General features: G+C 52.8%; 1 protein-coding gene across 2 annotated transcripts; it reads left to right on the top strand.

Moving 5' to 3' along the window:
• The first annotated feature begins 17279 nt into the window (after window positions 1–17279).
• On the top strand, window positions 17280–18269 carry LOC117011479 (olfactory receptor 14I1-like). Of its 2 annotated transcripts, XM_033086885.1 has the most exons (2): window positions 17280–17581; window positions 17942–18269. In XM_033086885.1, exons 1-2 carry the CDS (start codon window positions 17288–17290, stop codon window positions 18218–18220), a joined length of 573 nt encoding a protein of 190 aa, XP_032942776.1. In that variant the 5' UTR covers window positions 17280–17287; the 3' UTR covers window positions 18221–18269. The 2 variants fall into 2 exon arrangements, with proteins under 2 accessions (XP_032942776.1, XP_032942775.1); XM_033086884.1 differs by having other exon boundaries at window positions 17280–18269.
• The last annotated feature ends 3758 nt before the right edge of the window (window positions 18270–22027 follow it).

The following is a 22027-nucleotide window of genomic DNA, read 5'->3' as shown; positions in this document are numbered from 1 at the left end:
GATTCCCATTTGACTGGTGCAGCCTCACCCCAGGATGTTCCCCGTTTTTGCCACTCCCTTCGATTTTGGGGAGCTCAGCTGGGTATAGCAAAGCCTGGATCTACGTGGCTAACCCCCACTTTTTGGAGTATTCAACCCATTTCACTGCTCTGCCTCCCATTTTAAAGGGTCTTAACACTCATTTTTGAGGTCCAGCCTCACACCTGGAGCATCCTCCCATTTTTGGCAGCCCCTGCCAGCTATTTGGGAGATCACCTGGTGAGGGCAGAGGTCAAATCTATGCCATTACCCCCCTTTTTTGGGAGATCTGTGCCCCACTTTTGGGGTTTATCCCCATTTTTAGAGTCCAACTCCCCATTTTTAGGGTCCAGCCCACACTTAGGGTCCCACCATTATTGGCCCCCTCTGATTTTGGGGTTCCTCTGGGGGGCCAGGTTGTCCAGCAGGACGATGTCAGCCCCAGCTCCAGCAGCCTCCAGCGCCTCGTCTGCACTTGAGCACTTGACCCCCAACCGGCGGGTGAAGCCCTTGGCCTGGTGCACCCCCAAAATCATCTGGGGGAGAGGGGGGTGAGGGGGAACCCCAGACCAATGCCCCAGTATGGGGCAGGGTAAAATGTGGGCTCCCCCGCCGTCATTCCCTTAAAATTGGGGTTCCCTCACTCCCTCTCCACATTTATCCCCAAAAATTGGGGTCCTCTCCCCAGAGTCCCCCAATTCAAGGGTGTCTGCTGCCCCCAAAGCTGGGGTTCCCCCAACTGCGAACACCAACATTTAGAGCTACCCAGCACAGGACACCCCGAATTCAGGAGTTATCCCCCAACTTCCCTCCCAAACTGGGACCCCCCCACCCATGCCCCAAAATTCAGGGCTACTCCCACATCAGTCCACGCCCAGAATACCCCAGCCCAAGAGTCTGTCCCAAAATTGATACTCCCTTCAAATATCGCTGCTTACCCACCACCCTAAAAATTCGGGGTACCCCAAGCCATCACTCCCAGCAAAATTGAGCCACTTCCACCAAAACCCCCCATTTCCTCCAAACCTCATATTCCCCACACCCCCAAAATTGGGGTTGCCACGCCTACCACCCAGAACCGCCAGTTTAAGGGTCTCCCCTCCAACCTCTCCAAAAACTGGGGTGCTGCCCCCCAATCTCCGGGTTTCCCCAAAATCCAGGGGTCCTGCTGCCATTACGGCCCAAATTCTGGAGTCCTCCCACACCCAGAATCCCACAATTCAAGGGTCTCCACTCCAATCTCCTTCCCCAAACTGGGATGCTGCCCCGCCAATCTCCGCCTGGCACTCCATAATCCAGGAGTCCCCAAATTCTGGAGTCCCCCGACACCCAGAACCCCCCAGCTCAAGCCCCCTCCCCCCCACCACTGCCCATCAATTTTGGTGTCCCCACCTGCTCGCGCCCCCCGCTGCCGCCGCCAGCGCTCGGTGATTGTCCTTGAGGAGGAGGAGTCCCCCCAAACCTCCCTGGTGGGGGTCAGTGCCCCCCACCCCCAGAGCGTATTTCTCCACCAAGCGGAAGCCGGGCGTGGTTTTTCAGGTGCCCCCCACGCCCCTCGCCCATCCCTGTGCCCGGGTCACCCCCACAGCCCTGGTGGCCATCGAGGCCACCCCGCTGCAGCGCCCCAAAATATTGAGGGCGACCCTCTCCCCTCCCAGCACCCCCACGGCTGGACCCTCCACCTCGGCCACCAACACCCGCCCGGGGGGCAGCGCCGCCCCCTCGGGCACCCTCCAGGTGACCCGGCACCCCAACACCCCGAAAACGGCCTCGGCGAAGGGGGCCCCCGCCAGGACACCCCCTGAGTTCCCCCCCGCCCTTGCTGAGCAGCTGCGCTCGGGTCGCGCTGTCCCCCACGGTCGCCACCGCCACGTCCAGCCAGGGCGCGTCCTCGTCCAGCCAGGAGCGCGCCAGGGAGCGCAGGCGGTGCGGGGGCGGCGGAGGGTCCAGCCCCGGGCTGGGGGCGAGCGAGCCGGGGGCGAGTGGGACATGGTCCTGGGGAGCCTGGGCAGAGAGACAGAGGCCTTATTTGGGGGCTGCGGGAGTGGGATTTGGGGTGATGGGGGGGTTTGTTGGCATCCTAGGAGGGTCCCTGAGAGGCTCTGTGGTGCAATTTTCAGGGAGATATTTGGGTCTGGAGACGGTTTGGAGGGGTTTTGAGGTGCTGAGGGGGAAATTTGGGTTGTTCTTTGAGGGGTTTGAGGAATACGGGGATCTTTGGGAATTCCCAAACAGCAATTCCTTGGGGGAATTTCGAGGGGATGCTGTGGGGGGCTGAGGGTCACAGGAGGGTCCTTGAGGGGATACTGGGATCTGGGAAGGATTTTCAGGGAGATATTTGGGTCTGGAGGGGATTTGGGGGTTGTTGAGGGGGTGAAGGGGATATTTGGGGCTGTCTTGAGCTGTTTTGGATGATATTGGGGTCCTTGGGGTAATTTTGTGAAGGGTCCTGGTAGCTCCTTAGTAGGATTTTGGAGGGAACTTCAGGGGTTTTGAGGGTTCCAGGTGGATCCTTCAGGAGATGTTGGGGTCCTGGGTAGGGCTTGTTGGGGCCGTTTGAGAGGTTATTGGGTCCTGGCGGGAGGCTGGGGGTCCTAGGAGGGTCCTGGAGAGGATATTGGGGTGCTAAGGGGATTTTGGTGAAGATTTTTGGGCGCAGGAGCGGTTTGGGGGTTACTGGGGTCCTGAGGTGGATTTGGGAGTCCTGGAAGAAGATCAAATGTGGGTCCCGCCCCCCCATGGGCACCCAAAATGTGGGTCCCATCCCATAAATGTGGGTCCCTCTCCCCCCTCCTCCCCAGATCAGAGGGATCCAAAGTCCAGTCCGGAATGGCCACATCACCGCCCCTCCTCCCCACTTCCAGGGACTCCTGGTGGGGGAGGGGCGCCCCACTGACCTGTCCAGAGTTGGAGGCGACTGAAGCCCGAATTGGGGGTCGGGGGGGGTTCTTACCTGGGGGGGCGTGGCCTGCCTTGCCCCAACACCCAACCCCGGGCTGTGATTGGCTACCCCTGGGATCCCCACCCCCACAAACCCCGCCCCCCTGGTGGTTTGGGGTGGGGGAGGGGAAATTCCCTTTATTGACCATAAATGAGTGGGGCAGGGGCGTTTGGGACACTTGGGGGGGCTCTCCATGGACACCAGATGGCATCAGGTGATTCCCTCAACCTGCCCCCCCTAATTCAGACCCTGCCACACCCCATCAGTGTCACGTGAGGGGGTTACAGTGGCACGGGGGGTGATGGACACATGGGGGTGACAGGAGGTGACAGTGCCAGGGATGTGGTGGTGACAGTCCCCCGGACGTTATGGTGACAGTGCCAGGGATGTGGCAGTGACATCGCCAGGGATGTGGTGGTGACAGGGCCAGGGGTGCAGTGATGACAGTTCCAGGGGTGTGGTGACGGTTCCTGGTGTGTTATAGTGGCAGTGCCAGGGGTGTAGTAGTGACAGCGCCAGGGGACATGGCGATGACAGTGCCAAGGGTGTTCCTGTGAGTGGGGCTGGGGCCAAGAGGTGGGACAAGGTTGAGCTGAGGGCAGAAGATGGAGATGGGGGGAGAGGGGAACAAAGGGACACAGTGTTGGGGGGGTGGACAGGGAGGAGATCGAGGTGGCCAAGCCATAGTGGAGGGGACAGCAGAGGGGACATGGAGATGAAAGTGGGGGCAGAGACAAGATAGGACCCAAACATGGAGTAGGGGACATGGAGAGGACATGGACATGGTGGTGGGGTCATAGGGATGGTATGGTAGCCAGGAGGAGATGGTCAAGGTGACAGCAGATAGTGGAGATGGCACAAAGATGGTCAATGTCACCTGGAGATGGTGGTGGGAAGAGGAATCAGATGATTGAGGTGACCAGGAGATGATGGGGAGAGCAGGGAGGGAGGAGACAGGGCCAAGGACACCTGGAGATTGTGGAGGTGACCAGGCCATGGTGGTGGCACATGTGGAGGGGACAGGGAGGAGGTAGAGGAGATAGGAAGATGGAATTGGGGACACAGAGAGGGGCAGTGCAATGTGGAGAGGTGGTGGGGACATGGGGACACGAGGTGGGATATGGAGATGTTCAAGGTGAGCAGGACGTGGTGATGGAGATATGGAGATGGTCAAGACCAGCTGGAGATTGTCAAAGGGACAGAGGAAGTGAGAGAGAGGAGACAGGGAGGAGCCTGGAGGTGACCATGGACCATGAAGGTGACCACAAAAGTCACCCATGAGCAGAGGGCAGGGTTCAGGTGGGACATGGGCCCATGGGAATGCAGCGATTGGGGATGCTGGGACAGGGGGCTATGGGGACATGGGGACATGTCCTGCCCCCCCTCCTCCTCCAGGCAGCTCCTGGCAATGAACTGGAGGGTTGTTCCAAGGAGGATGATGGGGAACGAGATCTTGAGCACCATCAGCCAAGGTGTCAGCAACAGTGGCGTCAGCTTGGGCATCATCAGGGGACACTGGGGGACAAAGGGGGAACCCCCTGGGGCACATCAACCCCCTTTGGCCACCAACCCAACTCCCATGGCCACCAAACCAAATGGCCACCACCCTGAGGGTCATCATCTTCATGGCCACCATCCCAATGTCCATGGCCACAGACTCCCCACTCATGGCCACCAGACCCCATGGCCACCACCAACTCCACAGCTGCCAACTTTGATGGCAACCAACCCTTGCATGGCCACCGCCCCTCTGACAGCTATAGCTGGGCTGGAGCTGCACAAACAGTTTGGCCAGAACAGACTCCAAACACAAGATCTTTGACCAATCGAATCTGTAAGCACAGGAAATTCCAAGCCCCAATGAAAGAGAGGGAACATCAATAAATAATGTCATCAAAAAAACCCATCAATGTTGCATTCCTGTCTCCACCATCTGTGGATAGTCTCTCTGAGCAGTGGTTGAGAGACAAAGGACATAGGGAGAATAGCAGACTGGTTAAAGTGTGAACAAGGGTTGCAGCAAGGACAGGATGCCCTTGCGGGGATAGAAGAGGAACAATATCAAGGGAGTATAACAGCATGGTATGGGAAAATCATATGAAATGAAACAACTGTAACTGCAAGGCTTCCGACATGCGTCAAAGGGCTGATAAATACTTGTACCAATCATGAGCTATAGTTTTGCAATATGCATGAGCTTAATTATTTACTGTATAAAAGAACAACAGTATTATAATAAAGTTGAGACTTGTTGACCAGGATAGTCTGAGACTCGTCTCCCGCGTCGTCCTACAACAATTGGTGACCCCCGACGTACCTCGCCCTTTTCAGAACCGGGGGAAGACGCCGGCAGCCGTGAAGAACACAAACGACGCGTTGGGTTAGGGTTCTGCACGCAGAAAAACGGCAAAAAGGCAAGCAGAGCCCCGTGCCCAGGGCGCCACAGTGGTGGGTCTCGGCGATACGTGCCACCGAGACTTGGAGAAGCTGCAACAGCGCTGACGTAAATATAAACAGGCAAGCGGCATATGAGTTATTAGCAGCCACTTTGAAACATAGGCAGGTTAAGGGGATAAACTTAGATAAGGACCTTCCCGCTTTGCTACAGCACGCAGTATCTTATGGGTTTTTTGAGAATCCTCACTCCATGAAGACGTTAACTGAGTAGCAGAGGTACGAAGATAAATTGTGGGAGTTAACCCTTGATGACGATAAGCAGACAAAAAAGAACGGGAAGCTGTGAAAGATAGTGCATAATAAGTTACTCATGATGCAAGCTGAGAAGAAGGCTGCAGAAGGAGCACGTAGTGCACAAAAAAAGAACAAGAACTATAGTATAGACTAGAGCATGGTGAACCCTCCCATGTTTAGTGCAGTTACCCTGCCTTCTGCTATGCCTTCAGCACCCCCTGACGAAGAAATGGCGGAGCGGCTTGACCCATCCGCCCGACCTCGGGGTGGAGTGGAGCAACTTGACCCACCCACGCCTGCCCAGCCTCAGGGCGAGAACCCCGTCCTCGATCCACCTCTGCCGCCGCCTCCGGGGTCGTTAGGTCCACCCCCGGATAACGAGTTTGACTTGGGGGGGAATGTAGCCAGAGAACAGTAGCAGATGTGGAACATGCTTGCCCGTGAAAGTCTAGATAAGGGAAATGACGAGATGGCGAAAGCAGCAAGAGATATGTTAACATTCCCTGTGACTTTCACTCAAACTGCAAGCAAGATGCAAGCCAACATTACATCATTGGATTGGAAGTTACTTGCTCAATTTCGCTCCACCGTAGGAGCTTACGGGGTGGCCAGTGAACCAGCAAAGCAAATGCTGGATTATATATTCTCTGCATTTGTGCTATTGCCCACTAACATCAAAGGCATAGCTAGATTGATGTTCTCAGCACATCAAAAATTATTGTTTGATGCCCATTAGCAGCAAGAAGCTATGAGGTCGGTAGCCACTCCACGTGGTCCTGCTGACCCCCTTCGTGGTATAACCCTTGACGAACTGTTAAGTTTAGGTGCATATGCTCGAGTAGAGGCTCAAGCTTTGATAGAGCCAGAACACTGTAAGGAGGCAATGGCTGTGGCTAGACGAGCTATAAATAAAGTTAAAGCCCCAGGAAGAGTGCCTATATATATGAAAATAAAACAAAGAAGAGAGGAGCCGTTAAGATCATTTGTAGATAAGGTGATAGAGGCTATAACAAAGGCAGGAGTACAAGAATTTATGCAAAGAGAACTGCTAAAGCAGTGTATACTGCAAAATGGCAATGCCCACACGCGTTCTCTCATTAATACAATGCCTAGGAATTAAACTATAGCTAATTTGCTAGAGAAGGCATCCTCACTGCCTGCAGAGCCACAAGCATTTCTAGCCAGTGCATTAGATAAGATAAGAGAAAGAATGAAAGCGCAAGCTGCAGCTCTTCAAGAGCAGTCCAAAGCAGCTCAGAGTCAGGTGTTAACTGCCCTTGCACCTCTCCAAGCAGTTGCAGCAGGCCCCCGCTCCTGACCAACCAATGAAGGTCGCATAAAATGCTTCCAGTGTGGCAACTTTGACCATATACGGCGTAACTGCCAAGCAACTGAAGTATAGTGCAGAAAGTGTCAATCGAATACCCACAACACAAGTGCCTGCCGAAAGAAGTCGGGAAACGACAAGAGCAGCGCGAACAACGGCCGCGCGGAAACACAAGTTGCAGCTGTCACGTCACCATGCGATCACTGCAGCCAGCCACCGCAAGGAGCCTCGGCCTGGACCTGGCAGCCACAGTAGACGTCACCTTGTTCAACAACCATCCTGTTAAAATACCCACGGGACTTTATGGACCAATCATTGTTGGGGAACAGCCTGCTGGAAGACTGTTACTTAGACACTCATCGGCCAGCATGCAAGGTTTGTTTGTGTTGCCCGGGATAATTGACTCTGATTATATGGGAGAACTTATGATAATGGCATTTACTCTCTTTCCACCATTTACAATAACCAAAGGCCAGTGCATTGCTCAAATTATCCCACTCCCTCAACTGACCAAAGGTATCGCTCCCCTCAATCGACAACCACGCCAAAATAAAAGTTTTAGATCTACCAGGAGTTTGGTTCTCCTTACACTAGATCTTACATCGCAGCCCCGAAAAATTTTAAAATTACGCTCCAAGGAGAAAGCATCACTGTATCTAGACTTTTGGATACAGAAGCCGACACCTCTATCCTAGCGCCTGAACACTGGCCAAGTGAATGGCCCACGCTCCCTTCTGCTACAACTGTCACTGGCATAGGTGGCATGACCTTAGCTCGCCGTACCCCTGTAGTGCAGCTAGAAGTAGAAGGTAAAACTATTCCTGTTACGTTCTCCATTGCACCCTTACCCCCAACGGTACAGTGCCTCCTTGGGCGTAACGTATTGTCTCAATTGAGTTTAGTCCTCACAAATAATGACCCTTTAATGTGAGTGCCCTTGCTTAAGACTTCCCGCTACCACTCACGTGAAAATCTGACACCCCCGTGATGGTTAAGCAATGGCCACTAAAGCGATAAAACCTCCAACAAGCTCACCTGCTGGTGGAGGAGCTGTTTCGACAAAGACATTTGAAATTGTCAACCAGCCCATGGAACACACCCATCTTCGTCATCAGGAAAAAATCCAGAAAGTATCGACTTCTGCATGATATTCGAGCTGTTAATGCACAAATAGAGCCCATAAGAGTGTTGCAACCAGGGTTGCCAAACCCCGCCATGCTTCCCGAGCGATAGACTTTGCTGATAATTGATCTAAAAGACTATTTCTTTACAATAGCCTTACATCCTAGTGATACAAAGAGATTTGCATTTACCCTACCTGCTTTGAATCAAAGTGAACCAGATAAAAAATTTGAATAGACTGTGTTGCCCCAGGGTATGCGTAATTCACCCACACTCTGCCAGCTGTACGTTGATGCGGCGTTACAACCGTTACACCGACAAATGCCAAAAACTATTATATACCATTATATGGATGATATCCTCCTCGCGCAAAAAGAGCAATTCACACAAACACAGATTAATTTTATCATCCAAATGTTAGCAAAATTTTCCCTAATTGTGACCCCTAAAAAAGTACAAAAATCGGCACGGTGAAAATACCTTGAGTAGACCATCACAGACCAAAAAATTACGCCTCAAAAATTGGACATTGCAACAAAGATTTCCACCCTACATGAAGCTCAAAAACTTCTCGGCGATCTCCAGTAGCTTAAACCAGTAGTAGAAATACCCAATGATCTGCTAAGTGACCTGCGCCCACTACTCAAAAAGACTGATCCCTGCACGCCCATAGCGCTCGATGATCATCAGCGGCAGAGCCTAAACAAGATCCTGCACCGCATTGCTACTAACTTTGTAGCTCGATAAGATCCGACAGTTCCCCTCGGCCTCATGCTTTGGGCATCACAACAGCATCTGCTTAGTGCCATAGTGCAAACAGTAAAGAAAACAGAGAAGATACAGGTGCTAGAATGGTTAACTCCGCCTCTTCAGCAGCAACGAACAATATCACCAAAACTTTTGCAACTGGCGTCTTTGATCAAGAAGGGTCACATACGGACAGTGGAAATCAGCGGCAGGGAGCCTGCGACGATACACCTCCCCATGGAACGGGATACCTTGGACTGGTATCTAATAAACTCAGCAGAGTTGGCCGATGCGTTACTTGCTTCAGGAGCTACTGTCGATACAGGCCCTGTGGCGCCAAAAGCATTGCAGTGGATAGGGGAATGGAAATGGATCGTGAGGCCGCTGAGGAGGGAAAAGCCCATTGCCAGAGCGATAACAGCATTCACTGATGCGGGAAAGCGTAGCCGCCGAGCTGCTGTGGTGTGGAAAGTCAAGGGCAAATGGCATCAACAAATACTAGAGGCTCACCCTGATGATAGCCTCCAGACCCTGGAATTGCTTGCTGCAGTATGGGTTATGTCCAACATACGGGAGCCTGTGAATTTAATCTCAGAATCCTTGTATGTAGTTGGAGTTGCAGCCAGAATTGAAGATGCCTCCATTAAGGAGGTGAAAAACAAGCGCTTGCTCGATTTGTTCTTACAATTGAAGCGTGCTATCAGGGACAGAACAAATCCATACTCTGTCATTCATACCAGAAGTCACAAATGGGAGGTTGGGCTAGGGGAAGGAAATACGCGGGCAGACAGGCTTGTTATGGTTGGCGCAGACCAAGTTGCCACTAGCCTAGCCTCAGCTAGAGAGGCTCATGGACTGTTCCATCACAACACGAAAGGTCTAGTCAGACAGTTCAATATAAAGATGACAGATGCGCAAGCGATAGTGAGGGCTTGTCCTATATGTAGTCAACATAATGGGGGTCTGGGTTTAGGACTTGGAGTGAATCCAAGGGGTCTCAAATCAAATGAGATCTGGCAGATGGATGTCACACACGTGACAAGCTTTGGGAGATTGCGATATGTGCATGTTACCATCGATACCTTTAGTGGGTTTATGTGGGCGACTGCTCAAGCAGGGGAAAAAGCCCTTCACGTTATAAGACATCTCACTAGTTGTTTTGCTGTAATGGGAATTCCTGGGACAATAAAGACAGACAATGGTCCTGCCTATGTGGGTGGCAAAGTGAACAGATTCCTAGATACGTGGGGAGTCAAACATATCACAGGGATTCCACATTCCCCCACAGGGAAGGCGATTATAGAAAGGGCCCATGGCATGCTGAAACGGTATATTAGTAAGATGGAGGAACAGAATGATATCCATACAAAACTCGCCAAGGCATTGTATGTCATCAACTACCTGTGTGTGTTTGGGGAACAGAAAGAGCCCCCAGCCATCCGTCACCAAGCCGGCATAAATAGGGAGGTTCCCACAGAGGAAGTATGGGTTAGGTACAGAGACCCCAAATCGGGGGTATGGCAAGCGCCAGCCAAGGTATTATATTGGGGTAGAGGTTACTTATGTGTTTCCACCCCTTCAGGTACCTTGTGGGTTCCTTCCCGGTGGGCTCAACCAGCTAATGTTCCCGGCAAGGACTGCCGACCCGGAACTGAACCTCCTGCGGAATAAACTGTGTCTTCAGCACTGTGTAGAAGAACTACATAGTCTATCCAAGAGACCATTGAACTGGAATTGGCAAAATCCTGAAAATAACCTTGATGGTCTTTTGCACAGGTGTGAATGCAAGCACTGGGTACTGAATGCGTCAAAGTGCCTAGTATGCCGGGGCGAGCGTTGTGGTGGTAGAGCGGCGCTGGTGTTAATGATTTGCGGGGGTTGCGGGAGAAAAGTGGTAACGCCACAGCGGGGTAATACGTTGCTGCTTTGTTACACATGTGTGTTCCGTAAGCAGACAGAATCGTGGCAGAGAGACGCTCAGCAATTAACAGAGACCCGCTCCCTTAGGGAAGCCCTGACGCTCTTTGAAAACAGAGAGGACTGGTGCAGGTTACAAGTCAAGTGGGAGGTCCAGCACACAGTGAAATACATAAACAGAACCGCAGGAGGCGGGGTTTACTGGTTGAGCTAAGGCTGTGCAGGCTCGGCCCGCTAGGGGCTGCTGACGGGGCCAGGTGGCCCAGCCCGGTGCTGCCGCTCAGGGCCAGCCGCCGCTGCCACTGGCTCGGTCACCCCAGGTCGGCGCTGCCCCGCGGTGGCAGGCAGGGACGGAGCTTCCCCTGCTCCTACAGCAGCGGCGGCGGGCCGGGGACGGAGCTTTCCCGCACCCGTGGCGCTCGGCGGCGGGCGCGGACAAAGCACCCCGCCTCCTCCCCGGGCCACAGCAATGGCTGCGCGGGGCTCTCCGTCGCTCCCGGAGCCGCGGCAATGGCAGCGCAGGGCCCCGTCGGCTCCCCCAGCCGCGGCAATGGCGGTGCTCCCCCCCATCCTCCCCGGGCCGCGGCAATGATGGCGCAGCCCCCCCCTCTCCTCCCCGGGCTGCGGCAATGGCGGCGCAGGGCCCCCGTCGGCTCCCCGGGCCACGGCAATGGCGGTAGTAGAGCTAGCCAGATCCTTGCCCTTTGCTGTTATCCTCGAAGCACCAGGCGAGGCCCCCAGGAGCTAGAGACCCTCCCGGACAGGAATCCAGAACTAGTCAAAGCCCTATTCAAATTATCAATATGAACCCTGTAAGTGCCATGATACTCCTTATACTGAGAGGAGTAGTCACCCTAGTTCAAACAATTGACATTTGGGCCCCAGTACAGCCAAAAGAAAACGTTTGGGTGACATTAGCTAATCGAACAGGCCAAGAGGCTATTTGTTTGTCTTTGTCCTCAGCTGGTAACCCTTTTTCTACCTGTTTGGTGGGGTTGCCCTTAGATAATCTGCCTTGTCCTACCGGTACCGTACCTTTATGCCAGACCAATAAATCACGGTCGTACGCTGACCAATGGGATTTAGTGGTTCCACATTTCCCACGGGCGGCCCAGGAACCACAAGAGCTAGAAATTTTGGGTACAGTAAAGGCTGATTTCTGTGTGCGATTTAATTAGACTAGTGTTTACCGAAGGTATGGAACGGGCCAATCACTGCCGATTAATGCCAATCCGATTCTAAATGTGTACCAGAACGCATCCATGTGGTGCAATTACACGAGTCCCAATATTTCACTGTCCTCTAACATTCCCAGACAGTTACCTCAGGGGATATTTTTGATTTGTGGAGATCGAGTCTGGCCTGGTGTACCCTCAAAGTTAGAAGGAGGTCCATGTACTTTAGGGAGATTAACCCTATTGTCACCAAATACATCTATGATTATCCAACAATATAAGAAACATAAGCGAGCCAAAAGGATGACACATGCCTTCCAACATGCCTTCCAACCTGAGTGTGATGATCAGGCTCAGTTCTGGTCACGAGAGGAAAGGATCCTAGGATCTCTGGTACCAGGGGTAGGCACTGCACATGCCTTGACCACTTTAAATAAATTGGGTTGTTGGTTGGCAAAACAAAGTAATGCCACGTCAATTGCTATATCTGGCCTCCTGACGGATGTGAACTCAATCCGTCATGCAACATTACAAAATAGAGCCACCATAGATTTTCTTTTATTAGCTCATGGTCATGGGTGCCAAAATTTCGAAGGAATGTGCTGTAAGAATTTATCATATCACTCTGTATCGATACATGCCCAGTTGGCTAAATTGGCTACTCTAACATCGCACTTGCAAGAGGACACAGGGTTTAGCCTTAATGATTGGTTAAAAAGTTTAGGTCTTGGACCTTAGCTGACTTCTCTCCTTCAACATCTGATCATTATAGGGATAGTTCTTTTTGCACTTATGCTAATTGTGCCTTGCTTTTGTGCATTTCTTAGACAGGCTCTAAATAAAATGATCACAGAGAGCACAGCCACTGCTCTACTAGCATATAAAGAAAACGGGGAAAGTGTGGATAGTCTCTCTGAGCAGTGGTTGAGAGACAAAGGACATAGGGATAATAGCAGACTGGTTAAAGTGTGAACAAGGGTTGCAGCAAGGACAGGATGCCCTTGCGGGGATAGAAGAGGAACAATATCAAGGGAGTATAACAGCATGGTATGGGAAAATCATATGAAATGAAACAACTGTAACTGCAAGGCTTCCGACATGCGTCAAAGGGCTGATAAATACTTGTACCAATCATGAGCTATAGTTTTGCAATATGCATGAGCTTAATTATATACTGTATAAAAGAACAACAGTATTATAATAAAGTTGAGACTTGTTGACCAGGATAGTCTGAGACTCGTCTCCCGCGTCGTCCTACAACAACCATCAGCCACACCCCCCAATCCCTGCAGCCAGCAACTCCTCATGGCCACCAGACCCCATCTTGATGCCTACCAGCCCCATGATGACCACCCTGAAGGCCCATGACCATCTCTCCATGGCCACCATCTTGGCCACCAAGCCCTATGACCATAATATTGATGGCTACCAGCCCCTCTAAGGCCATCAATTTTCCTATGACTGCCATGTTGATGACCACCAGTCCCATGGCCATGTGCTGGTGGCCACCAAGCCCTGTGACCATCCTCATGACCCCACCAACACCATGGTCACCAGCCGTCCCGGTGGCCACCATGCCCCATGTCCTTCCTGTGTCCCCCTGCTCCCCTCTGGCAGGAGGGGCATCGATGGAGACAATAATGAAGAGCAGGGACATGGAGAGGCAGATGGATCCCATCAGCCAGATGCTCACCCAGGGTGGGATCCAGGCCAGTGATTGGATCTCTGACAGGCTTTGGGGGACATTGAGACATTGGGGCATCACCATGGGGAAGGGACATGGGGGGACATGGTGGGAACAGAGGACAGATGGAGCCCATCAGCCAGATGTTTACTCAGCATCTGGTTCTCTGACAGGTTGGGAGGGATATTTGGGGTATTAAGGTGTCACCTTGGAGGGACAGGGGCATGAGGATCACCATTAGGACCAGGAGGACATGGGGTGTGGACACAGGGGACATGTGGGCCAGGGATTGGTTCTCCAAGAGGCTGGGGCGTGCATCAGGGACATCTGGGGGTCACCATGGGGGTGGGAGTTTGATGTTCCCTGGTGGTTACACCCAGCCCCACACACACCAGTGCTGCCTGCACACACACCAGTCTCACCAGTGCCTGGGCCCTCAAAGGACACAGGGTCTGATGATTTGTGGTGCCCAGTCCAGTATCTGGCACCTGGACATCCCTCAGTACCCAGAGCAGAGAGAGCTCCCTTGTCCCAGTCAGTTCTTGGCACTGGAGGGTTTAGGAAAATGCCACAGGCTGTGGGGATCAGCTGCAGGGCACAGCCAGGGATGGGCACTGGCCATCACCTCTCAGCAATCCACCTTGATCGCCCTTCCATTCCCTTCCTGGGGTCCTTTCTTGTACAGCCCATGGGAAATCTTGCACATTCCCCAAATGCCCATTGTGAATGTCCATCATGAATCTCAGACCCTGATGAAGAAACCCCATGCTCAGCTGGCAAGGTCATGCTGGAAAGCTCTGCCATTGACTCCCTTGGTGAGTCTTTCATGAGGAAGCATCAGACCTTTACTTGAATTTATTTTTTAACCTTTTTTTTTTTTTTTTAATTGGAATGGGTCTAAAATATCATCTACTGCACCTCCTGTGCTGTGGGAAGGCACAACTACCACTGGAACAGATGGTCAAAGCTCCTGACCTTGAACACTGCTTGGGATGGGGCATTCGCTTCTATGGATAAACTGTTTCCATCTTCTTAACCTCATCATAAAATATGTATTTCTTAAATCTGAATTTATCCCTGACCGTTGTAAAGGCTATGTCCCTTTCTCTGACACTACAGTATTGTAAAAATATTTCAATTTTTCTTGGAGTATGACCATGATGTTTTAATCTGAAAAGACCTTGAAAGGACACAAAAATCTCCCAAGATGGGATTTAGAGGCCACAAGCACATAACCAATAGAGACTGGGGGCCCTGGGCTCAGTGGTGTGAAGGTTGAGGACAGAACAGGAGTAGCCATAAATGGTGGAGCTCTTCCTCTTTGTATGACACCAACTGAGAAAGAAATACAGCAACAAAGATCACTTGGGGAGGTCTTGACAGCACACAGGGAGAAGGGAATTTCACTCCCAAGGCAGGACTGTGGTGCAACACATCCCCCAGAAGGAGTCTGGAGCAGCCCAAGGCTTTGTGTGGCCAGGCAGAGGCAGGCAGGACGCAGAGCTGTCAGCAAAGGAAGGGGCCAGCCAGGTGGGGCAGCCGGGGGATGACGACAGCCTGCAGGGACAGAGGCACAGGGCATGGACACCGTAGGACAGCCTGGGCTGCACAGGGCACAGGGATGGGCAGCAGCTGAAAGGCCCTGCCAGAGCCAACTCCTGCAGCACTTTGGCCATGGCTGCTGGCCCTGGGCCTGAGGCCAGCAGGAAAGGACAAGTGAGCCTTGCTGTGCTGGGGCCTCATTGCCTCCTTGTCCCTGCTCAGCAGCCTGGCAGGGGCTGCCCCATGGTGCTGCCCTTGGCATTGCACATCCCCAGAGCCCAGTGCCCTAGGAAGAGCCCTGAGCAATGAGGGAGGGACAGGATGTGCCTTGGCAGGGGCTGGGGCTCAGGCCTTGGCCCTTTGCATTCCTGAGACACATCCAGGTGTGCTCAACATCAGAGACACCTTTCCCTTGTTTGTCCTCACCTGTCATTGGTGCCTCCAGTGTTCTTCTCTAACAGGAACATGGAGACACTTTCTCAGTGGAACTCATTAAAATAAAAGAAACTTTTAAGTTTCAATTTGATTTTGAGTTCTTGAGAAGTTTTTTGAATACTCATTGAGGGACTTAGTTTGATGTAAACAGCCCCAAATCCCCAAGAGGCTCATTAAAGTCCTTGTGCTTTGCCTGTGCTGCTGAGGTGGGCTGAGCTCCTGGCACAGAGGGAGATACCTATAACCAAGAAAAGCTTCAAAAAGACATTTCTGCTGAGGAGGAACTCCTCTCCCAGCCCAGCTGGGCTGAGGGCACTGCCTGCAGGCACTGAGGGGACAGGAGCCAGGCACAGACAGGCTAAAGGCAATCAGCACTGGGAAGACATGGAGCTGAGACTTCACTTGGGGAAACATCTTCACAGGCATGGACATGGTGAGTGTGTGGGTGCAGGGCAATGTCCCCTGTGCTCCTGCAGGGATCTCCTGGAGCCAGCACACCCCACAGCCTGGGGGATGTGTGAGGAGGACTCTCCAGTTTCTCTGAGGAACAGGAGGAGGTGGAGGAGGAGGAGGATGAGGAGAAGGATGTGCAGCAGAGCAGGGCTGCCCTGAGCACCATCAGAGGGACAGGGCAGGACAGCTCCTGCTGCCAGGGATGGCTGCAGGGGCTGAAGCTGGGGCTGCAGCCAGGGCTGCCCAGGGCTGTCCTGCAGAGCAGCTCCCGCAGCCCTCAGGGCTCTTGGCCAGCCCAGGGCATGTGCCACCTGCCAGGGCCAGCTCTCAGCCTTCCTGGGAGCTCCCTATGGACTGTGGGGAGATGTTGGAGGTGGAAGGAGCCACCCCCATCAGGGCAGATTCCTCCTGCTGTGGAGATGGTGCTGCATGGCCAGGGCTGCTCTCAGCTTTCTCCTCAAGGGAAGGGAAAGGGGCTGTCAGGTGTGTCTGTGTCACTGAGACTCCTGCACTGTCCCGCTGGGCATCAGCAGATCTGCCTCAGATCTCCCTCACAAAGTGCCTCCTCACTCTCCTCTGCCTCCAGACAGCAGCAGCAGCACCTTGGCTTGCAGCATCTCAGTTTGTCTGAGCTGTCCTTAAGACCCTGGTGCCAGGGAGATGCCCCTGGGCAGTGCCCTGTGCTGGGAGGGGTGTGCAGGGCAGAGCTGAGCCCCCAGGGCTGGGCTGGGCTCTGGGAGCACTGACAGGGACAAGGCTTGGATAGAGAGGAACAGATCCCACTAAATACAACTCCAGGACCCAGAGAGCAAGACAAACCCTGGATATTGCTCCCTGTCTAGCTGCACAGGGAAAGAGAGGAGGGATGGTAGAGAATGATTTTTAAACAGGAGTCTTCAAAATGTCCACTTTATTTTCCAGCACATTTTAATTTTGATCACCCTGAAATAGAGCGAGATATAATGAGCAAAGGGCACCTGTGGGGGACCAGGGGCAGAGGGAGCGCTGTTTTCCCTCTGAGCTCCTTAGTGTTCATTTTGAGAGCTATGCTGGAGATGAGGCAGTAACTCAGCAGCACAAACCATACTCAAAAAAGTTTAGCAAAGCTCCTTCACATGAACAGAAATAATGTTGACGGGGTTTAAAAAAAAAAAAAGCATAGGATTGACTCCAGTAAATTATTGCCACTTTGTCCATGTTTTCTTTTAATAGGCCAGCAAGCCCAGAATGAAGAAATGTCCAACAGCAGCTCCATCAGCCACTTCTTCCTGCTGGCACTGGCAGACACGAGGCAGCTGCAGCTCCTGCACTTCTGCCTCTTCCTGGGCATCTCCCTGGCTGCCCTCCTGGGCAACGGCCTCATCATCAGCGCCGTAGCCTGCGGCCACCACCTGCACACCCCCATGTTCTTCTTCCTGCTCAACCTGGCCCTCACTGACCTGGGCTCCATCTGCACCACTGTCCCCAAAGCCATGCACAATTCCCTCTGGGACACCAGGAACATCTCCTATGCAGGATGTGCTGCACAGGTGTTTTTCTTTCTGTTTTTCATTGTAGCAGAGCTTTCCCTCCTGACCATCATGTGCTACGACCGCTACGTGTCCATCTGCAAACCCCTGCACTACGGGACCCTCCTGGGCAGCAGAGCTTGTGCCCACATGGCAGCAGCTGCCTGGGCCAGTGGCTTTCTCTATTCACTGCTGCACACAGCCAATACATTTTCCCTGCCCCTGTGCCAGGGCAATGCCCTGGGCCAGTTCTTCTGTGAAATCCCCCACATCCTCAAACTATCCTGCTCACAGTCCTACCTCAGGGAGCTTGAGCTTCTTGCTGTTAGTGTTTGTTTAGCACTTGGTTGTTTTGTGTTCATTGTTTTCTCCTACGTGCAGATCTTCAGGGCTGTGCTGAGGATCCCCTCTGAGCAGGGACGACACAAAGCCTTTTCCACCTGCCTCCCTCACCTGGTTGTTGTCTCCCTGTTCGTCAGCACTGGTATATTTGCCTACCTGAAGCCTCCATCCATTTCCTCCCCATCCCTGGATCTGACCCTGTCAGTTCTGTACTCAGTGGTGCCTCCAGCCCTGAACCCCCTCATCTACAGCCTGAGGAACCAGGAGCTCAAGGCTGCAGTGTGGAGAATGATCACTAGATGCTTTCAGGAGCATTAAACTGGTTGCCATTTTCTGCAAATCACTTGTAATAAAAAAAATTTTTTAAGTTCTGGTTGTTTTAATTTAAGAGGTTCTTTAATGTTTTTCATGTTGTTCACTAAGAAATGTTTTGTTTTGTTTTGTTTTTGCCATTTCTCATTTGATTTTTCTCCACTTTCCCTGGTGGGAAGGACTGGAAATAAGAGGCTGTACTCCTGTTGGCTTTAAATGAAATACAGGATCTCACATCAAAGTTTTCTCCAAAGAAAAGGTAAAACATAACATAAACAAAACAAAAGGGATCCCCCTTTTGTTCCCTTCTCTGGAGCTGCAGCAGCAATGTCTGTGTGCAGAGCTGGGGCAGATCAGTGCTGGCACAGCAGCTGTGCCCAGCAGCAGCAGCACTTGGTGTTGCCAGTGCTGCTCCCTGTGCCACTGCCCCGCTGCCCTCCTGCCCCTCGTGTTGCTGCAGGGCCTGAGTGCTCTCGGGGCTGGGCACAGCCCTGGGGGTGGCAGTGCCGGGGCTGCAGCAGGGACAGGCCATGGGCACTGCTGGGGCAGCGCTGACACCTCAGGGCAGGGCCTGGGGGCTCGAGGCTCCTTGCCCAGGCTCTCTCCAGAACACTTGGCCAGGCCAATGCTGAGCAGAGAAAACCCCCAGGGTGTGCAGCCCCAGGCTGGCCGTGGGCAGGCTGGGGGCAAACAGCATGGCTGGTGCTCTGCAAGGTCCCTGCAAGGGGGAGACCCTGGGAAGGAGCAGCAGAGCAGGGGCTGATCCATCCCCACTGCGCTGGACACCCCAGGGCAGCGTCCCAGAGCGTCCTCATGCACCTGCCAACAACATCCCCCCTCTGCAGCCCTGGCCTCTCCCCCAGCTCACAGAGGTGCCGCATCCTTGCAGGCACAGACACGGCAGCACTGGCTCAGGAGCCCCTGTTTGCATTGCCCAGAGCAGGCGTCAGCACCCCCATGGTGCTGCTGTGGGGAGATGGAGCTGAGTGAGCACAAATGCCATCAGCCCCTGGGACCAGCAAAGGGTTGGGGTTGGGAGGGAAACCATTTAGGTTTGTCATGGCCTCTGAAGTCAGCCAGAAAATTTATTCCCATGAGCTCTGAGTTTCCTGTCCCACTGCAGACATTGATGCTCAGAGCCAGGGCTGCCTGGCAGCCTCCCCCAGTCTGCCCTAAGCATTTCCTGGGCTTCATTTTTGCTTTCTTTCCTCTTTCCTGCTCCAGATTTCTCCTTCTTGGCCATCCCTGTTCCCCTCCCCGGCAAACAACCCATCACTGTTTGCCCTTTCCTCTGTAGCCCCACTCCCCATTTCAGTTCCTGAGCTGGCACCATGGGAATGTCCCTTGGGCAGCAGGATCATCCTACAAGTGCTTCAGGAATTGTCTGCAGGGTCCTGCAGTGCCTCCTGCTGCTCCCTTGCCAGAGGCACCACAGGCCAGGGGGGCACATCTGAGCTGTTGTGTCTGGGTGTGGGGCTCCCTGTTCTCGACAATGAGGAGGGGCTGGAGAGGCTCTGCAGGATTGACAGGATGGGCTTTGGGGCCTGTGTGGAGAAGCTGAGGGAACTGAGCTGCTGAACCTTCTGAAGAGGGGGCCCAGGGCACGTCCTGCTACTCCTCCTGGGGGAGTTTCAGAGAATCACAGAATGAGCAAAGTTGGAAAAGTCCTTGGTGATCATCAAGTCCAACTGTGCCCTGACATCGCCTTGTCTCCCCTGAGCCTCTTCTCCAGGATAAACAATCCATTCTCCCTCAGCCACTCCCCACAGGACTTGTGCTCCAGACCCCTCATCAGCCTTGTTGCCATTCTCTGGAAACCCTCCAGCCCCTCCATGTTCTTCCTTAATTGGGTGACCCAGAGCCGGACACAGGACTCTGAGATCTACCCAACCAGTGCTCAGCACAGTAGAAGAATTACTGCCCTGGTCCTGCTGGCCACACCATTCGTGACCCTGGCCAGGTGCCATTGGCCTTCTTGGCCACCTGGGCACACTGCTGGTTCATGTCCAGCCTGCTGTCCATCAGTGCCCCCAGGTCCCTTTCTGCCTGGCCACTGTCCAGCCACTCTGTCCCCAGCCTGTAGCACTGCAGGGGTTGTTGTGGCCAAAGTGCAGGATCCAGCACTTGGTTTTATTAAACCTCACCTTGCTGGATTTGAGCCCTGGATTAATTCTGTCCAGGTCCCTCTGCAGAGCCTTCCTACCCTCCAGCAGATCCACACTCACACCCAGCTTGGTGTCATCTGCACATTTTCTGATGGTGCACTCAATGCCCTCGTCCATATCATCAATGCTGGTTTTGAAATCCACACTGGCTGGCTCTGATCCCTCAGCCATCCTGTAGGTGCCTGTGATGGCACTCAAGGGGATCTGTTCCATCACCTTGCTGGGCACCAAGGTCAGGCTGACAGGCCTGGAGTTCCCCAGATCCTCCTTCCAGCCCTTCTTGGGGATGGGCTCACATTGGCACCTCCAATCCTCTGGGACCTCCAGGTGAGCCAGGACTTGATGATAAATGATGGAGAGCAGCTTGGGGAGCTCATCCAGCTGCTCCCTCATCCCCCTAGGATGGATCCCATCTGATTCCAGAGACACCTGTGAGCATCTGTGTGGCTCAGCAAGTCCTCAGCTGCTTCCTCCTGGATTACAGGGGATCTGTTCTGCTCCCTGTCCCCATCTACCAGCTCAGGAGAACACTTGTCCTTAGGACAACCTATGATAGTGTTGAATACTGAGGCAAAGAAGAGGTTAAATAGCTCAGCCTTTTCCTCATCTTTGGTAACCATGTTCCCCCATATAAAGAATGGAGGTTCTCCTTGTCCCTCCTATTGCCATTAATGTATTGATAAAATAATTTTCTTTTATCCTTCACACAGGTGCCCAGATTAAGTCCTATTTGAGCTTTCCCCCTCTCAATTTTCTTTTTGCATGTCCTAACAATGTCCTGAAGCACTTCCTGAGTTGCCTACACCTTTGTCCACAGGTGATGCACCCTCTTTTTTCCCCTGAGTTCCTACAAATGCTCTATGTGCAGCAAGGCCAGACATTTTCCCTGCTGTCTCACAGGGACTGCTGGCTCCTTCTCCACTGAGATTTCTTTCTTGAAGTATGTCAATCCTTCCTGGACCCCCTTTGTTTTTAAGGTCTGTTTCCCTTAAAAAAATCAGTACCTGATTTGGTACTCTCCAAATCTGAATTCTATACTGAACAAAGTCTGCCCTCCCTATGTGCAGAGAAGAAGTTTAGTCGATGCCCCTTCTTCTTTCACAGAAGAGTGAAAATTTGATTATTTCATGGTCACTGTACCCCAGGCAGCCTCTGACCACCACATCCCCCACCAGCCCTTCTCTGTTTGTGAACTACAGGAGACAGAGCTTTCCTTGGGAGTGGGAATGTCACCAAAAATTCAGTAAATAAAAAACTCCTAAACACCAATGTAGCATTAAAAAGCAGCATTCTTTATTCAGCTGGATGCTCAGGGGGACAGCTCCTCCCAAAGCCGTGCATGCTGAGTACAGGAGAGTTTCTGTTTATATTCTGTATTTTGCAAACTTATTCATTGATTCGTCCTGGACTAAACACACATATGATAATCATTTCCCCAGATTCACCAACTTATTTCCATTCCCCTTTACCCATGTGTTCTTCTGTCCTGGGGGTCTCTCTGGGGATCCCTGCAGGTCGTGGACCCCAAAGTTCCAGTCAGTCTGGCTGAGTTGGCAGGACACTGAGGCTGGTGAACTACCAGTTCCCCTTCTTACACAAGGGGCACTGTGTGGTTTCCAGATCCCAGTGGTTTTGGAGAACAAGTATT

The sequence above is a fragment of the Catharus ustulatus genome, unplaced genomic scaffold (assembly GCF_009819885.2).
Source record: "Catharus ustulatus isolate bCatUst1 unplaced genomic scaffold, bCatUst1.pri.v2 scaffold_62_arrow_ctg1, whole genome shotgun sequence".
NCBI lineage: Eukaryota > Metazoa > Chordata > Aves > Passeriformes > Turdidae > Catharus > Catharus ustulatus.
The sequence above is the reverse complement of the archived record's forward strand: the minus strand, read 5'-3'. Positions and strand labels throughout refer to the sequence as shown.

Coding starts and splice junctions, on each gene's coding strand:
- LOC117011479 (XM_033086884.1), top strand. CDS start 17,288: ATGTCCAACAGCAGCTCCATCAGCCACTTCTTCCTGCTGGCACTGGCA.